General features: G+C 34.9%; 1 protein-coding gene across 1 annotated transcript in view; it reads right to left on the bottom strand.

Annotated features, from left to right (window-relative positions):
* The window catches only part of Plppr4 (phospholipid phosphatase related 4), an 81,120-nt gene that overhangs the window by 2,550 nt on the left and 58,075 nt on the right, over positions 1 to 20,495 (bottom strand). The window contains exons 4-8 of the mRNA XM_019209906.2: positions 19,000 to 19,185; positions 7,833 to 7,962; positions 5,437 to 5,632; positions 3,754 to 3,811; positions 2,849 to 3,022 (exon numbers count right to left, since the gene is read on the bottom strand). Of these exons, the coding sequence (XP_019065451.1) occupies positions 2,849 to 3,022; positions 3,754 to 3,811; positions 5,437 to 5,632; positions 7,833 to 7,962; positions 19,000 to 19,185 (744 nt within the window). The remainder of the gene's footprint in view (positions 1 to 2,848; positions 3,023 to 3,753; positions 3,812 to 5,436; positions 5,633 to 7,832; positions 7,963 to 18,999; positions 19,186 to 20,495) is intronic.

The following is a 20,495-nucleotide window of genomic DNA, read 5'->3' as shown; positions in this document are numbered from 1 at the left end:
TTTTTTTTTTTTTTTTTTTTTTTTTTTTTTTTTTTAGATTAGATCTCACTATGCAGTTCAGGCTGGTCTTGAACTCACTGTGTAACCCAGGCTGGCCTTGAACTCATGGTGATCCTCCTGCCTCAGACTCCTGAGTACTGGGATAACAGATGTGGACCACCATGCCCTGAACCCTGTATATATTTTGAAAAGGCAGACAATGACAGCAATAAGGATATTTTGCCTTTCAAAGCAATTCATTCTTCTAGATTTATGAACTTCATATTGAGTGACACCTCAAATAGCTTAAATGATTTATTTTACTTCCATTTTCAATCATACAGTACAATGGAAATCTAAAATGTTGCAGAAAATGTGGAACAATGGATCATTCACAAAACATGATATCAGGTTTTGAAATGAGGTCAGAGACAGATGCTGTTGTGACTCACACTGGGTTCAGTCTTGTGTGCTCAGCATTGTAGAGGGTGCTCTTGGCTGGCAAAGTCCAGAACCAGTCTATGGTGTCCACATTCTTTTCTGATTTAAACTTGATTTTCAATTGGGCAATTTCAGTTAAGTACTGCCATTGCCCTAAATATGAACCAAATTTTATTTTTTTCCTCATACACAGTTTATCGATCTTTGTTTTAAATTTGGAAAGTGCTAAAATTCAGACTCAAAATCTTTACATTTGGAAGATACAGTCCCTGCTAGGTTTTCAGTTTTTTTTAAATGCTTGAGTTAGAGAAAATATCAAGCAGCAGACACCTACTTGTATGCTAATTTCAATAGAAGGTAGCCACTGTCTACTGTTCAAATGTAAGTAATTGAATTTCACGGATTTAACATTTTATAGAATGCTTATAATGAACAAACACATGGGTTTAGAACTGAAACATTTCCAATTTCAGAGCATAGAGTGCAAACAGAAATGATGCATGCTTCTGCTTCTCCAGCTATTTTAATTCCTGGTTAAAATCGTCTTCTACATAATATATTGAAGATTTTACCATCAAAGCTCACCAGAGTGGACTACCTAATGTTCTATGAATAATCGTACTTAGAAGTGTAAGTTTGAGTAAGTCCTCCAAGAACGTGTGAGCTCTGATTGTACTCGCCAATATCCAGAGCTGCATATTGCACTACAGTTGATTAGTTTTTGTTATGACCTGAGTCAGATAATTATTATCATTTATTCAATGAAGAAACAGGCTTCTGAAAAGCTGCATAACTTGGCCAATAGGCAGGAAAATTGAAACTCATACTTAAATTCTTTGATCTGTAAAAGGCTATGCAAACTCTAGAGCACTATGATTTCAACATATACAAAAGCAACATAAAACTATAGAGGGGCAGTTTTCAGCCATTCCGTTTCTTCTGTTCCAGTCATTGTTCATTAGCATTCCCATGGCAATCTATGATCATGCACCATTTCTGGCACACTAACTTTAATGTGATCCTTTCTCCACCAGTGAAGAGATTATGTAAGTGTAGGATTTAAAGTGACAATTCCAGCTTTACTAAATTAAAAGTAAATCTTTTTACACTTTAGTACTTCTACTAATTCTCTGTAATCCTTTTCTCCAATGTCATTTTCAAGCACAACTACAGTCAACTAAGATTTGTTCCTGAATCAGCTCCTTTCAGTTTCCTTCGTTATTGCTATTTCTTCTCTGTGTCACTTGCCTTTTGCTAGTCCCTGACTCATTTTTATTCTTAGAGGCTGGAAATTTTATATACTTCAAAACTACAATGATGTCTTTAACAATAGAGTCCACGATTTCCAAATCTATTTATCCTGTGCTGATTGCTGTTTTGAACTCCGGACACAACAATTTAGTGCCTATTTATTCAATTGGCTTCTCACTCCCTTTTCCCTGAACAACGTGCTTCCTCTATCATTTACCTGGTCTGATAATAAAGTCACCATCAGCCCAGGCTTTAAGCTTGAAACCTGGCCGTGGTCTCTCATTTCCCCTGTCTCCTCACACACCCCTTATGCTTGACCTTTCACATGTCCATCTATTTCGTGTTATTTACTCACCATAAATGCCATTTTTCCTTTCCTTTCCCTAAAAAACTCTTTTTTAAAACAATGTATCGCGTGTCTGAAGACTTCTCTGTATTGCTTAGGCAGTTTGCTATTCCCAAGGTACTTTTTAAATATCATATTGCATCATTTACCATATCATAACCATGTTGGTTAGTTCTTACATGTTCAAAATGCATCTTATTTTTCACTGTTTTAAAATTTAGCCTAGTACCTGACAAAAAGTAGATATTAAATAAATGTAAAATAAATGAATGCATGACTGAAGGAAATGGACAATCTCAGTCTTCTTACGTTGCATCTGCTTGTGTCAGAGATCAGATGTGAAAGTAGCATGCTGTTGAAGAGTTTACTTTTAGTTGGAAGATAGCTATATTCAGATGAAACATTTGTGTTGGGAAATTATGCAATCTCTCTCTAAATTACACACCCTCTTCACTTTCACTAAGCTTACTTTTACTAATGTTCACTTTTCTCATCTGTAAAATCATAATTGTGCTAGTTATCATAGTCTCTCTCTCTCTCTCTCTCTCTCTCTCTCCCTTCCTCTCCACCTCCCCGCTCCTTGCTGTTTGATAAAAGTATAATGATTCTTCTCAAATCACAATTTTGATTCATAGTAAGAATCCAATAAATTATTTTATTCAAAGTGGGATATGTAGTTTGGCATAGAGTGAGATGTTCTCATGAATATAAAATATATAATATTAAATTATTGTGAAAAATATTTCATGCATTTTTTCTTTATAAACTGTGGTTCATCACATAATAAAATAATGATAATGATAATAATAACAGTAATAATAAATTATTTACCAAATACAATGCAATTCCTCCTCCTATTAAAAAGCCACAATAGACATCAACTGGGTGGTTCTTATACTGAGTTATCCGTGTTAGCCCGCAGATGATTCCACAGATGATAAATGTGAAAACCAAGAGAGGTTTGAGAAGCTTAGAAGAATCAGTTAATGTAGAATTGAAGTACATCTTAAAAATGAAAGAAGTGGTTGAATATGTTAGAAGGGCTGTCTTATTAGAAATTCTAATCAAGTAACAAGTTAAATTAAAAAATCTAAGTGATACAGTAGACATCAAGTTTACCATTCCATCCCCCTGGCATGACTATATTCTCTAGCTGCCAAGAAGGGAAATGAATGGAAAAGTTCATCAAATAACAAGTCTTTTATTTAATTGTATAAACGTGAAAAAAATTAAAACAGTAGAATTGGTCAGACATTTTTTAAATCACTATGAAATTTGTCACACAACTTTATTGCATTTTTTTCTCATTAAAAACTCCATGGGCCATTATATTAATTAGATAAAATGCCTATCCATTGTACAACACTTACCTAGTTTGCACTGACCTTGAGCTCCCCACAGTTATAGAAATACTGAAAGTAGTGTATTTGTGAATATTCTATGTAATTTTTTCAGCTTTAGTATTTTAACATTCATATATTTCACAGTTCCCTCCCACAAAACACAATACTGTGTTACAAGGATGCAAGTCTAAATAAATATTATGATTGTACAGAAAAAAATCTTTTACTGTGTTATTCTTCTAGTATTACTTTATCTGGTTTCTGCTTTGGATGCCACTGTACTGAAGGACCGCAATACTGAAGTTTACTATCTAATCAGTTATCTGGAGACAACATTTATTCCTGTGATTTTTCTGTGGGACACAATTTAATGAAAAAGAATTAGTTACTTACCGAAACATACACAGCTGCAAAGGCAGCCAGGGTCGCATGTTGAGAAGGGAATGACTTCCTGCCAAAAGGAGTGCAGTCAAATTATGCCTTTTAGCTCAGATACACTGCTAGCAAACATTCTATGAACACTGGGTGGTTAAAATACTCAACTTACAGCCACAAAGCAATAAGCAAAGAGTTTAATTTAGTTTTCTGGGGAAACAAAAAATGATTTAAAGAACCCACTGCTAATCGCCATTCCTTAGTGTTAAGGAATAGTAAGGATGCACTTTCCAACTTAAATACATATCAGCTGGACAAGAAGCCAGGTGATCATACCACAGAAATGATATTTGAAAGTAGAAATGGTTTGGAAAACACTTATTCTTCAGTATTAAGATTATGTTAATTCAAAGTAAAAGTTCACAATAGGATTTTAAAGCTTTAAAATTTTCTCTATGTTCCTAAATATGTATTTCATTTACATAAAAAGTTAAAAATTATTTTTAAAGCAGTAGATCTGAATGTGTCTTTCATATTCTAAAAAACAAAAGTGTATTTTTAACAAAATGTCAATCATCATCTCAAGAATCACAGAACATTTTATTTAGTTAAACAATGAAAAGAGCAAAGTACAGAGGTAGAACATATGATGGTGGAAAAGGTATGAAAAAAAGCAGGCAAAAAATAATAGGGACTTAGTTGGAAAAATGACATTTACATGTGGTAATTATATTCTCCTAATTATTTGGACCTTATTGGTCCACCCAGGTAATGTAATAGGAATGAGAAAGTATATAGGACATAAGTCTTGGATGTAGGCTCAAAATTATTGAATTGTCTATGAGAAGTTGAATGTGTATAATCACAAAATATCAAGTTCTAATTTTTCACTTGCATGCATCAATTTATTTTTCATTGTTGAATAGATCTTTGGAACTCATTGAATGACAAATTCAGTTCTTATAATAACCATCTGTTGGCCCTTGTCCCTCTGTGATCTATTTCTTTTGACTTTCTCAGGTAATTTCCCTGTCATAGAATTTATTTTTATTTTACTGGCTGAAAAAATTAAATACATTTAAAATTTTATGAAGTTTCTTGAATTTTACTGTTCCTTATTTTTTGAAATGTAAGGCCAGAGCTATTTAAATCATCTGGATTTATTCAAAGAAATTATACACCATTCTCCATATTACTCTTCTCAAACTTAACTATAGCAAAAATTCATGATTCTTTTGATAAAAATAAAATGAAGATATGACTATGACAGATGTTTAGCTATAAAAGACCATAAATATTCTATAATAAATTCATTGTGGTAATTTAAAACCTCAACAAGCAGATAACAAAACATGAGCAAAATTCAGTGTTATGAGGACAAGTAGCAAGACTAGAAAGTTGAAATTTGGAGACAGGGAAGGATTTACAATAAGCCAAATATGGATTTCTATGTTATCCTTATTAAAAGATCCCTGGGCTGGAGATTTAGCTCAGTGGTTCTACCACCTGCTTTGCAAGTCCAAGGACCCACGTTCAAGCTCCAGTAATAACAACAAAAAATCCTTATATTGAAAATAAAAAGAAAAACAAAGCAAAATAAATCATTATGATTGAAAAATGTACACTTTACAATGGTATTCCAAACGATTACTGAATAATTAGAATGCTGACATGGAATGCTTTTAGGTCTTAGTTGCTAACCTGCCACTGTTGATAACTGTGAGGTCAGATCCTGAACAAATGTCTTCCACAATGTAGGAATTCTCTTTGCAAGACACATTCAAAGATGTATAATTTGGCTTGCACACAGTCAGAAAATATGGGGCTTGGTATCCAGTGGACAGTTGTATGATATCTGTGATGAGAGCTGTTGAACACAGCCCAAACACATGAACGCCTGCAAGACAAATGAAAACAAATTACCAAGTTGATGATTAATGCTAATATTACAACTTTAATAATGTGAATCACATATTCACTTGCCAACTTTAAAATCTCTTGTCACCATTTTGTCTAAATTAACTTAGAAAAGATAGCATTTAAAAAAAACCCAATTTTAAAAAAGATACTTAAAGGCAAGATGAGTGATATTTTCATAGTAGCAATTTAAGGTACTTTTGTCACTATTATTAGAGACAGTTCTTAACATTCTTTACTGTAGGGCACTTGTCAGTCACTGGGAGCATGTTAAGATGATCAGTTATGTGATTTAAGGGGATTAAACATGGGGAACAAAGCAAAATTAAAAATCATTTTAAATCGCTGAGCATTGTTGAGGCGGTAAAGAGATCTTTTCCTGATGGTCTAGATCCCTCACCCTTCTGATTTCCCTCAAGCTGTGGTTATGTAGGATTGCTAATTAAAACAGAGAAGAGGGGCCGGGGATTTAGCTCAGTGGTTCGGTGGCCTGCTTTGCAAGCGCATAAGAGCCGAGTTCAATCCCCGGTACCTAAAAAATAAAAATAAAACAGAGAAGAGGGTGGGTAGCGTCTGTCATAGAAACCACAATTTATTCTGGGTACATGGTATGGGAACCGGCTCGAATGTCTGGAATTTGGGGATGATATACTTCTATCTCTTGTCCAAATTCTATAATTTTTTTGTTTGTCTCCTGGGGTCAGTCTTTAAACACTAGTAACAAATCCTGGGGTACTGTGGGGCACCCAAACTCTATGCCTCGTTGAAGTTGCTTTCTTGACTTCCTCTTTGGGAGTCTAGCTTTCTCCTTTTGCACACATGATCTCAAACTTGCCACATCTTTCCGGGTCAGTTTGACTTTTTGAATTCATCCTGAGTTGACCACCTGGACTCTTATTTCTTGAGTTGTTCATAGAAATTACAAGAAGAACCTGGGTAATTCTTCACTAAACCCCTCTAAACCAAGAGCCCCTGGCTTGCACATTACTCTGCATCTTTCTTCACTGTTTATTGTCATTTATACACCACTCCTTCAATTCCTTCTCCACTTACACACCTAGGATTTATGAAACAGAAACTTTATTTCTACATTCTACATCCTATAAAGTTGCAAAATCTTGGAGAAGAGTTAAAATAGAAGGAAAATCATTATTTTACCTTTCAATAATGAGAATCTCCAGGCCGGTGGAGGATGGGATTATTGACCACACCGGCGGGGGGGGGGGCACAGATGAGCATTTTCCACAGTATTTTATTATGTTAAGGAAAATTTTCTCTGAAATCAGTTATGTGTCTTGGAACTTTATTTTCTTGCCTCAAATCCTGCTGCGGGTTCTACTGTTTTCTTCACCATCTTGATATGATGGCAGGAAAATGCTTAGAGAAGCCAAATTTGGAGAATCATTTAGATCAGATGTTTCCTCTCATGGAAGAGAAGGTTGTGCTTAATTATTGACCTGATATTAAATGAAGCAACTTATTCCTTTGAACTGACACAGGTAAAAGTAACTTTATACTGACATAATGGAAATAAATATAAGATATTCATTTTGGTGCAATCAACTCAGTTAAATGAACAGAAAAAGGTATATGGCTCAAAATTCACTAAGATGTCTCAATTTATCAGAAGAGATGAGCATTTAGAAACTGACTTAATTCAGTTTATCCAGGCCTATATATTGCCTATAGGTTTCATGAAAGTAGGAGGTAAAGTTGGAAACTAATGCTAGGAAAAAATAGCTTTACTCTGTGCTGACATTTTCAGTGAAGAAACTTCTGGATTAAAAAGCCTTCAGTAAATGGAATCACTGATGTGACTAATTTCTGAAGATTAATGTACTCATTTTGGCCTGCTGACATTTAATCTCCCTTTATAAAATCTGAGCACATATTCAGCAAAACCCTCAATGTAAATTCATGCTTTAACTTGAGTGAAAACAAAAATACACTTAAATGCATGACATGTTAAACCTCAAAGCAAGGACCAGGACTGTAAATAATACATTTCAGACACAAAGCCTAAATTTTGGTGTTTTAACAGTTTCTTATATAAAGTAAAATTCACCATGTGCTGAAATTATACATCTAAATTATAGCTTTAGAGGCTTAATATCTGTAATTAAGTATAACATTTGTATTGGAAAAAAACTTTTCCTTTCTTTGTGATTCCCCACACTCACCAACAAATCTGACGGCTCTTCTAAGAAAAGAGTTGAAGTTACAGCCTCCAGCATTAATGTTAGGCTCTAGTCCAACTCCACTTTTTCTTTTGGACAGGCAACAGTAGAGAATTCCTTCCCCTACCATAATCTGACAAGGCAAAGGGTGATGTAGGCAAAAGAATGTTAGTATACTTGTTAGATTAACTATGTAAGAATTATATAACATGCCTTAGCACATCATTAGTTCAAAGATGTGTTTTCTTAAAATCTTTAGAGTGGTAAGAAATTTCTCCTAAGTATTTGGGCTAGCAGTGGGAAGTAAGCAATCAGGATCCTGCGAGAATATTTTCCTGTGTCTCTGCAGGTCGATGCATGCTGGTAATTCAATGTGGCTGCAACAATCAAGCTTAAACTCTTTGCTCAACACCCAGTGACACTTCCTTGGCCAATCACATGGTGAATGATCCCACCCTCTTAGGGTCTTTGTATTTCACCTTCAAAATAACAAAAAGGAGATAACTAAGGAGGAATAAAGGAAGTACTAGAATTAGATCAACAATATTTTACTAGCAGATTGGAGCAAACAGTTTTGCATTTTCATGGAACAATCAATCTTTGGAAATTATGCACGTATATAAGGAGGTACTGCAGCACAGCTGTCCCATAAAGCTTTTGGTGAAGGCTGAAACTATTTTTTGTACTGTCTAATATAGTATCCAGTACCCACATGCTGTGAATGAGCACTTCAGATTTAGCTACTAAAAATGAGTTGAATATTTAATTTTATACCACACAAATTAAAAAAAATTAATCTAAACTTGAAATAGCCACTGTGGCTATCTTGTTGGAGAATGCAGATTACATGATAATGCAAATTACAGGAGAATCTAAGATAGTATTTTTTTACAGGTAAGCCATTTGGCCAATGTGTTCATAATAGACGGAGAACCATACTACAGTATCAGGACTATCTAAAGTCAAGTAACAATGAACTTTCCTGTAGGATTTAGGACATACGAGATTTAAATTTTTTATCGGTACATATTTGTAGAGATTTTGATTATATTCATCATGGGGAGTTGCTATGTATACATAACACCTCTCAATTCCTTTTTTAAGCCCTCCTTCCCCTCCATCCCCCTCTGTCGTCTTGGTCCCCTTCAGTCACACATATACACATATTAATTCATATCTGTACACACATATATCTATGTAAGTTTGTAGTAGATGATGATCACATTCCTCATGGGGACTTTGTGCATATACACAGAACTTCACAATCCCCCTTTTGAAAATTAGTATTCTTTCTTTTCTCTCCCTCCCCGACCCTGTCCTTCTTTTGGCTCCCTTCCTGTGTGCCAAAGATCCATCTTGATATGTCCTACTGTCTGTTTTTTATTTTGCACTTTATTCATATATTGGGTTTCTTGTGTAAGAGAACCATATGACAGTTGAGCTTGTGTGTCTGATGCACTTCACTTAACATTATGTTCCTAAAGTGCATCCATTTTCTTATGAATGACTGTGGGAGCCAGTCATGGCCCACTGACATTTGAAATTTGAAAGATAACTTCTTTCTTTATAATCAAGGCATTGACACAATGTGTGGTCAGGATGTTCCTAATTAGCATTTGTTAACATTTGTTCCTTTTTATTTTTTTCAGCTTTAATTGAGTTTATTGGTACATTTTAGGGATACATTACAGTTACATTCATTGTTGGGATTTTGTACCTCTACATGATAAGTCTTCCTTTTTAAGGACTGCATGTGTTAAATTTGTTTTTGACCCTGCGGTGTGAGAAACTCAAAAGAGATAGCCAAAGATCTGATTTTATCTGTAGGAGTCAGGTGTTTCCTGTTGATGTGCCTTTAAAAGGAGCTGTTTCTGTGAACTAAATCAGACTTCTCTTGGTCTCCACTCAGGCTTGAGTGTTCTTTCCTTTCTCAATCCTCACTCCCCAACTCAGGCATATTCGTGTTGTGACAGCTGGACCACCACAAGTGGCGCCCGAACAGGGACCTGAGTATCGAGGGATCCAGTGAAGGACACTGCAGAGAAGAACGAGGCCTCAACGAAAAGGTAAGGAGTGGTGAATTTTCTTATAAATATTAAAAATGGGAGCCGGCAATAGTTGAATGCTTTTTGTACATATGCTTAGAGATTTATTGCATGTTGGTGGTGCTAGAGTAGGGCACCAGCAATTGTGTAATTTTTTAGAATTTGTTGAAATGGTTTGTCCTTGGTTCCCTGAAGAAGGCACTGTAAACTTAGATACTTGGAGTAAGGTAGGAAAACAATTACAGGATTATTATGCTGCACACAGACCTAGCAAGTTACCCGTGGATGCTTTTAGTTTGTGGACTCTCATCAGAGATAGTTTGGATCCCAGACATTTAAAAAAAAAAAAAAAGAAAAAGAAAAAGAGAGAGCCCTCTGTTTGCTGTAGCTTCACGGCCCCTTAAAAGTTAAAAAACCTGTAAGGATCAATTCTCAACCTCTTTTTGTCCCCTGTTCAACAAAGGTTATAACAAGCTTTAAATATTGAGAAAGATTTATCTGGATTTTCCCTTATCTGCCCAGTCTTTGATGCTCGAGATGCTCAAGAAAAACCCATTCTCATCAAAACAATTAAAAAAAAAATGGCTTGCAGCCAATATGGACCAACAGCCCCTTTTACTTTAGCAATGCTTGCTTCTCTGACAACTGATGCTTTATCTCCTTTTGATTGAAAACAAATAGCTAAAGCTTGCCTGGTGGGGCAATTTCATTTTGTAGAAGAATGAATTTGGAAAACAGTGTCAAAAGACAGCAAAATTAAATAGGACACAGAGAGGGTTAAACGCTAATTATGAGATGCTTGCTAGAGATCGAAGCTGCCCCTAAAAGACCCCTATGGCATTGAGCACTTAAACTTTACAAACCAATCAGTGAGTGCTTGTTCTTTTTGTTTTGCTTCTGTGTCTTTCTCTTCCTGTTAATGTCTGATAATTGTTAACTGATAATTTGTGATCTGGATCATTTTGGAGGCCCAGAGATCCAGGCAGATCTGCTAATGGACTCTGCACCACAGGGTCTGGGAGACCTCCCAAACCCCCTTTCAGGACACCTCACCATCCTTTTGGTTTAAAAAAAATCTAGAGGAAACTGCTCGTGAGACCTCTGGTTCTACTTTTGGTTTGGTTTTCATAAGCCTTGGTCCTATATCTTATTTGGACTCCTTTGTTTCCTTGTTTGTCTGCTTGCTTATTTTGAATTTTCTGACAGGATGAAAAGAAGCTCATCTACCCCACTCATCTTGATTTTAAGTCATTTTCAGGAGGTCCTTTGGACTGCGGCTGACCTTGGATTCCCATAATTAAAGAGATTTCAAAACAACCCAGCCTAGGAGTTGATCAAACTGCTCTATAACAGTCAGCTGCTAGTAAAAACTATTTAATTTTGGTAACACTTCTTGTGAATTGCAAATTCTTAAACTGTGATTATAGGGTTAACTTGCTCTTTTCTAAAAATTCAAGGTTAATACTGTTCTATTGGCAGCCAGTCAAATTTTAAGATGTAACAATCTAAAAACAGAAAAAGGACACTTTAAGCTGAAGTTTGTTATAGAAGTTTAATAGTAAATGAGACAGAAAAATATTAGAACAGCTATAAGTAAGAGTTATACTTTTGACATGAAAGGTTTTTGTATGTTCATCTTGTTAAAAACAGGTAAAGATAGCTATACAATACCAGAAGGCCTAAGTATATAGAGGTGTGTGGAAACGATTTATGTTTGCTTGTTGGTTTCAAGTTTGTTATAAAAGGTTTACATTTACAGTCAAGAAGAGTTTTCACTCCTTTAATCCTAAGAGATCTCTGTTAATTTTGACCTGCAAAAATTTTGACTAGTCATAACTAAAAGATTTTATAATTTAGTTGGCCTAAACCATCTGAGTGCACTCATTTAAATTGTCTTATATGTTTGTCTGTCTTAAGTGTTCAAAAGTGTTTGTCCAATTATGTTTTTGATCAAAATGACATCAAATACAAATAGATTGTTGATTTCTACAACCTGGCTTTATAGGATTAAATAAAAAACTTAAAAGATAGTTAAATATAAACCTTTAAGTTTGGATACACTCCTGGTGGTAAATAAGCAGCTGCTCAGAAAATTTATTCTGATCTTTGTTCACTAATGGGAGCCACCAAAATAATTTTCATAGCCTTATAAAAAGATATGTCTTGTTAAATATGTTGTTAAAAATGTTTATTGTAACATGTTTATGATGGTTATCTTCAAAATATAATATTTTCTGTTAAAAAAGGAAGATTCTGTTGATACAAAGCTACATTATAGGACATAGGACCCACCACTATCCGTGAACAGCTTGAATCTGGGTTTCCACTGAGGAGACCGGATTGGGACCGCAACGCTGAAGCAGCAGAGAAAACTCCAGGATGTGTCTTGGTGCACAAGTGGAAATTTCATTCCAAAAAGCAAAAAGTTTCCCTTCTTTATCCAGAAAAAGGATTTAATGGGACTGGTGAATCTCCACAGTCCTTAATACTACAATTTTATGGAAAAGATGTTATGTTACTATACCTCAGGAAAGGTTATCTAACAAGACATCTCAAAAGTTTTTAGACTGGTCACTCGAATATTCCACAGACTTAAGTTTATCTGCAGGACTTTGGTGGACAGATTCAGCTTTTTTTCAAAACAACATTTGAAAACTTGCTGCTGCATTGGAAGAAATACATTTATGATCAGATGTCAAAGTTACTAACCTTAGTTTTGAATGTTTTTGGCATGGGGCCTCTAATATATGAAATACCATAAATACTGTTTTATCTCAAGGCAAAGAACAAAAGAAAGAGAATAATGTCTTGTGTTAATGCTCCTTATATGTTATTAGTAGGAAATATAGAGATTGTTTATGAAACTGATAATGAATATAATATTAGCTGTTTTAATTGTAAATTGACCAATTGTGTATTCTCAGAAATGGTGACTTCCTTTCATTCTGTGATGGTTTTGAGACAACCTCTCTTTGTAATGATGCCTGTAAAAATTAATGAGTCCTGGTATGAGGATCAAGGGTTACTAATGTTGGTAGAGGTAGAAAGCTACATGTCAAGCCTTCACAACCCATGGTATAACCCCTGCAGAGGCTGGTAGTCAAAGACGGGTAAGAGAATTGTGGAGAAATAACCAACCTAAAACAGAGCATGAGTATTACATTTCTCATGGCTTGATGATGGGTAAGGGATTTCTCTGGACGTTTCTCACCTAAGACAGGCACAGCCTTTCTGCTGAGCTGGGAAAGTCCCTGCTATAAATATAATAAAGGGGGAAATGTGGGAGCCAGTCATGGCCCACTGGCATTTGACATTTGAAAGATAACGTCTTTCTTTACAATCAAGGCATTAACACAATGTGTGGTCAGGATGTTCCTAATTAGCATTTGTTAACATTTGTTCCTTTTTAAGGACTGCACGTGTTAAATTTGTTTTTGATCCTGCGGTGGGAGAAACTCAAAAGAGATAGCCAAAGATCTGATGTTATTTGTAGGAGTCAGGTGCTTCCTGTTAAAGATCTGATGTTATCTGTAGGAGTCAGGTGTTTCCTGTTGATGTGCCTTTAAAAGGAGCTGTTTCTGTGAACTAAATCAGACTTCTCTTGGTCTCCACTCAGGCTTGAGTGTTCTTTCCTTTCTTAATCCTCACTTCCCAACTCAGGCATGTTCATGATGTGATGGCTGGACCACCACAAATGACTCGAGGAAATGATGCCTGAGTAATATCTAGTTCTTAGAAACTTGAGTCATTTGTAAACTCAGCATTACTCCGCTATCACTTCCTTCAGGAAGTTTTCCTTGACCCCTCTTACTCTAGACTTTGTCCTTGCATCTAGCATAGCTTATTCAAGTGGATTTTAATTGTTTATTTGATTGTTTCTCCAGGACACTCTGAGGGAAAATCACTTCATATCCACCTTTTATCCTCACTGCCTAGCCCTGTTGGATTGCTTATGATGTTTACCATGGGAGTCGCATTTGCTAACTACCCTGGACTTTCAGGTTACTCTGTACGATAGCAGCTAGACCTGAATTTACAAGTTGCATTTATGCAATTGTTAAAAAAATATGGGATTATTGTTCTTAACAGATAGTTGGTGAAATTAGATGTTGATTTGTGTAAAATGTATGGTGCTGAAGAAAGGGTTTCATGAGATACTAACAGTCTCTGGTACAAGAGAGCCTGTCATTATAAAGATTGTAAGCATACTTAGAACTGAAATTATGTTTGGGGTTAGATTTTCCAGGGGAAACTTCCAAATTCTTATTACTGCCTTAGGGTCTATTTTATGAAATGCTTAAGATGATAGTGTGAGCTTTTAACTAATGGCAGGAAGCTTATTTCCTTCTGCTTTAAACATTCAAAGTGCTGTATTTGGTTCTATACGTAGTGATATATACCATTATGAAAAAAATATTGCTATGTATCAAAATTTAAAAAATAATTTTCTTAAAAGAACTTTGCCAATAATCATGCATGTGAAAGTCTTGAAACACGATAGACTCATTTGATCCATCACTATAATCAAAAGGAGTTCATTTCAAATGGTTAAACATGGAGTTAACCATTTATATATTTTGGTGAATATCCCATGTCAGCTCTTCAGTCAGACGTGGAAATGCTTGCTCTAGCTTCTGTGGTCGGTGTAGACTTGATATACTTCACCACTCATAGAAAAATACGACACCATCTCAATTCATTCTTTGTAGGGAATTAGCTATGCATTCCTGAAAGGCATTGTTGTATAGTTAAAAGTTTGATTTCATCTTCACATCTTCAATAAAAGGTCTGTGAATAATTTTGTTTTTCTCTTATCTATTATATGTTTATAACAATTGACACCTTTTCAATGAGTGCTAGGTTACTTAAGAATTTACTGGTGCAGTGTTATTAAAGAAAAGTCTCTTATCATACAGCCCAATAGTTGTCTCAAATGGCCTTGAGATTTCAGGAGTATCATTTTAGTTGTTTTAATATGTTCAGAATTCATATATCAGGAGAATGTCAACATTCTTTACTTGATTATGAAATATCACTAGTTTTTTTGTCAGTATTTACGTCACTCAATTGTCCGTCTTACTAAGAAACATATTCATTTTTTCTTCATACTTCTATTCACTTTACCTTGATCTATATGTTATTGCATGCATTTTCAAGTGATTCAATTTGGTTTAAAGAGACTTCTCAGAGTAAGGGGAGAGACTTACTAATGCATTTCCAAATGTACCTGCTTATTTCCCCCTTCAGAATGGTGTGTTATTGTGCTGCAATATGAAACCAGAGTTCATGTTTAACAATAAAATTATTTGTTGCTGTTGTCATTTAAAAACAGAAAACAGTTCATGACAAATATCTTTTACAATATGCTGTTTTGTACTGGACCTAAGCTTGAAAAGAAACAACACAAATTTTTTTGTTGTTATGTCAAATGTCATGCATGGGTTTTAGGAGTCATTCTGTAATGACTCTGCTCCAGGGAGGTTGTTGAGGGAATATCCTTCTTATTACTGTAAGGCCCTGCTTGGAGTGGTTTCATAAGGATAACTCACAACTAAAATATCTTTTTTTTTCTGTACTGGGGGTTGTTTCCAGGGCCTTGCACATGCCAGGCAGGTGCTCTGCTACTGAACTACCCCCCTAAAATGTTTTTCTTGCAAACAAAATAAACAATAAACACATTGCAGTATTTATTACATTGTCTTCAATGCTTACATTTCCAATGAATGTAATATAGAAACTCTACCACATTTAATATTATGAATCTTGGTTCCATAGTCTCCTAATGCCAAGGTTAGCCTCTAAGAGTATAATGAAATTCTGATGGAATTCTTCTATAAAATTAAATTCCTTATTAAAAATATGTAATGAAGTTGTATTTTTAGGAAGAAATAGCACACATTTTTTCCTGTTCATTTAGATTTCATGAAGATTTATGATGAACCTTTACATTCTGTGTTGTTTTCTGAGAAATAATCTCTATAGGACCCAAACAAAATACTTATTTTATTATCACTCTAAAGTAAATGAAAATTGACTATTAAGGATGATATTTTTTAGCTCAAGGTAATTTTATGGAAATAATATGCATTTTACAGATGTGAAAGCCATTTTTATAATTAATGTAGGATATCATGAATACAAGCTAATTTTAAATACATCTCAAAGCATAAAAATATCTGAGAAGCAAACACTAAATGATGTATATTTGAGTACTTAGATAAAAATTGGTACAGGTCTTTTGTCCTCTCAGGTGAATGCATGAAGATGGAACCCTAACCCTAAGTTTCCCTGGTGTGAATAATCTGCAATAATACATAAGATCCTAATAAGATTACTGACATTTAGAAATGGGAAGAAAGGAGCTACAGGTGTAGGGAAGGTGGGATGGGTAGGAGAAGGGTAATAAGGGAAAAGAAAAAAATGTGAGATAATGAAAAGATGAAAATAAAGTGTTTGTAGATGGGGAGGGGAGGAGGGGGTGAAGGGAGGGCAGGGGTAAGGGGAAAAAATGAGAATCAAGACTTGTCATGTAGAGGTACAAGACCCCAACAATGAATGTAACTGTACTGTATCCCTAAAATGTACCAATAAACTCAATCAAAGCTGAAAAAAAATAGGGAAAATAGACACTGACTAAACAAAAAGTAAAAACACCAGTGTCTACTGCACCTCCCCACTAGAATCATGCAAAGTTTTAACCAGGAACTACTTTGTGTAACATTTTGAATACATTCATTTTACAGGTGAGTTAGTTGAGCCCAAGAAAGATTAAATATTTAAGATTAAAAAATGTGGTATATATCTGCCATTAGAGCCCCCCGCAAAAGAAATGCTTCCTGGTACGACAAATTTAAAGGAAGTATAACTTTGCTCTGAGAAGCATTTAAAAATTTTTTTTCAGAAAAATGACATAAAGATACTGTTATTTTGAGCAATATCACCCTTTAAAATTATGTTTCTGAATCTCAACTATTTCCAAATACCTCCTTAATAGTTCTAATTGACCTGGAGTCCCTAAAGTTTGAGTAACTTATAACTGTAATTTACAAAATGATTTGAGGCCTTTAAGACTGATGATAATGTTCAGTGGGAAATTAAATTCTAGTTTTATCTTTTTAGATTATTTTATATAATTTATTTATAGTGGGAGTGTTATGATTATTTGTTGCCATCGTCAGATTCATTTACCTTATAAATCCTTATAAAGTTAATTATGATACAGATTAACAGCGAGATTAACATTCCAAAAAACATAACACATAAGACAATTATAATAAAACAAAGCATACTTTTAGATACATTGTCCATGCTGGATTACAATAACTTTTCTCTCTTTTTTCATATTATCATCTTTTATTTTGCATTTTATTTATATATTGTTTTTCATATAAGATAAATTATGCAATATTTAAATGTGTGTGTGATTTACTTCACTTAATATTATGGTTTTAGGGTGCATCCATTCTTCTACAAGTGATCTAAGTGGATTTTTCCTTATGACAGAGTACGTATAAATACCACATTTTCTTTATCTATTCATCTATCAATGGACATATAGGCTGCTCCCAAGATTGAGCTATTATGACTTGTGCTGCTACAAACATGGATATGGATATATCACTCTGGTATGATGTCTTTAATTTGGGGGGGAAATACCTAGAAGGGGAATAGCTGGGTAAAATGGAATTTCTATTTTTAGATGTTTGAGGGATGTCCATATTGATTTCCATGGTGGTGGTACCAGTTTACAATCCTACCAACAATGAAGAAGTGTTCTTTCCCTGCCCTCAGCCTCTCTAGCATTTGTTATTGCTTAATTTCCGTAGGAGGGCTATACTTTCTGGAGTGAGATGGAATCTCAGTGTTGTTTTAATTTACATATCTCTAGTGATTGAACATTTCTTCATGCGTTTATTGGCTATTTGTTTTTCTTCAAATGATTAGTATAGAGAATTTTAAAACAAATTCATAGTATATAAAGATTACAGAGCTTTGAAAGTCTATGCAGAAATTTTTCTAAAATTATTGATGTATTGAAATTCAATGAGCTGATTCATTAGAGTATCTTATAAAATTCCATTTAATCAGAGCTTTTAATTGACATTCATGAGCATGAACAAAGCAAAGTAAGAGTTCCTACAAGTAGCAATAGATATTATTACCCAGTGAAACATGTTTCTTATCCCTTGATTAGTCTGGGGCCAAAGAAGGTGGTGAAAATCCTTTACTAATGAGTTTATCAAAAAGTATGTTTTCATGGTGTGCATTAAAATTTATATTTTAAATTCAGTGCCAGTAGATTAGGGTACTTCCTTTTTCTCCTGGCATTTCCTGGGAACCGAATTCAGGACCTTTTCACTGAAGTGTATCTTCAGTTCCTTTAATTTTTTTTTTTTTTTAATTTTGAGACTGGATTTCACTAAGTAGCTAACTTCAAGCTTGGATTTGAACTTGTGATATGCCTTATGTCAGCCCTTCAGAGATTTGGGATTACACATGTGTGCCTCCATACCCAGCTCAATTAAGGCATTTGTTGATGTACATATTTTGTAATGTAATTACCTACTCTGAATAGAAACACCTTAATTCTGTTTATGTGTATGCATGCCAGGAATGTGAATTGTGACCTCTTACAATTGGAGATCAGTGCTCATAATCAATATAAAGTGCTAATCTACCAAAAATATGAAGCTAAATGATACTAAAACACACCTTTGTGAAGAAAATATGTTGGTGTATAATTATTTGTTTTCCTCAGTTTTCCAGGCTTCAGATAGCAAATAAATACATGAATGTACATAATTAGCGGTACATCAGACATCCCATATCAGCCAGTCAAGCAGATGTACAGTCTGCTGTACAGGTGTACAGTCATGAAACTCTTTATAACAATTTATTAAAGTTATCATTAGAGATCAATGATTTTTGAAATCATACAGTCTTTTTCTAATGCCAGTAATTTTAAGCTACTAACTACATGATGCTGTGTCAAAATATGCCAGGTATGATCTTCCTGGTCCAAAACTAAGAATTTGCCTTTCTTTTCAACTTATTGATTACAAAAATGGGATCATTTTTAGTTTTGCGGGGGATGTTGATGAATGCAATTTTGGGGCAGCTCTTACCGTAATTGCAGGTCCAGCAAAAGCCAGGCTGAGCAACATGAGGAACGGAATGGCCTCCTGGGTGGGCTCAATGTATGGCATGCTAAGGCTCCGGTCATAGCAGCTAAATCCAGAGTGTACAGGTTTGAAGACATCAGTGAGTTCAAGGAAGTAGAGGCTAACCACTGATGATGCCAGTATAGGTAACTGAGAATGAAGGAGAGAGATCAATGCATTCTTATAAACAGGACATGCACAGCATCAGTACATCTTGAAATAGGCAAGAGGTGGATTTCTCCCCTTCTCTCTGACTCCTCACTGTTCCAGAGTCAGAATCATTCAGAAGTGCTTTGGTTTTTGCTTTCAAAATATGAATATATCTGCTCTGGTCGCCAGGCTGCTATGAGCCTATGGTATCCTACACCCTTGACTGCTGCTTCTCTTTCTTTTGACCCCATCCATCCATTTTCCTCACATGTCCCAAATACGGCAGCTCACAGCGCTCCCTATTTTACCACTTTGGTAGTTTCCATTCTACTTAAATAAAAGCCAGATGTTATACCATTGACTGGAACTTTCTGTCTGATTTGGCTCTTGCTTCAGTTTCTTACTCTTCTTATACAAGTTCTCCCCTCCTCAACTACCTGCTCATTTCAACGAAACTGGTCTTCACTCCTGTCCTGTGCCAGTCACAGTCACTTCTGCCAAGACCCTTTGCACTTACAGTTCTTTCTTCCTTTCATGTCCTTTCCCTGGCTCATTACACAATTGATTTCTTTTCATCATTTAATGATGTTGTCCTTCATGTCTACCTATGGTGCCTTCCATATATCCTTGATCTTATAATTTTGCTTGATTTTCTTCATGGGACCTTTCATGAACTGAAAGTATCTTGCCAACTCAATATTTCACTTATTTTTCATCTTCCTTACTCATTCCCTAAAATAAAAGTTCCATGAAGTGAAAACCTGCCAGTAATTTTTTTTTTGTTTTTTTTTTGTACCAGGGATGAAACTCAGGTCCTTGAGTTTGCAAGGCAGGTGGCAGAACCACTGAGTCAAATCCCCATCCCTGCCAATAATATTTACTGGTGAATCTAAAGGTCACAGAATTGTGTCTAGCACACAGTACACATGCAGTGTAATATTTAATAATTTAATGAAATAAAAAGTTGTTGATAAATGACTAATGAAATAGATGTGTAAACTTCAGTTTATTACTAAACTAGTTTAGAGTTACCATATTCACCAAATAAGAATACAGGTCACTCAATGATATAAAGACTGCAAATAGGAAAGAATAATCTTAAGAATAAGTATTTCCCAAGCAACATTTGGGATATAACAATTACTTAATGTTTATCTGAGATTCTAATTTCACTGGCGATATGTTGGTATGATCATCTAAATTAGGTACAATATACTTTATAGCCTTTGTGTAGATTTGTGAATTGAATTGTTCACTCAAGCTACAATGAATGAGGCACTATGCAGATGCTATCTATAACATAGATAGGA

Source organism: Fukomys damarensis, unplaced genomic scaffold (assembly GCF_012274545.1).
Source record: "Fukomys damarensis isolate Sample0158 unplaced genomic scaffold, DMR_v1.0_HiC HiC_scaffold_33, whole genome shotgun sequence".
Lineage (NCBI taxonomy): Eukaryota > Metazoa > Chordata > Mammalia > Rodentia > Bathyergidae > Fukomys > Fukomys damarensis.
The sequence above is the reverse complement of the archived record's forward strand: the minus strand, read 5'-3'. Positions and strand labels throughout refer to the sequence as shown.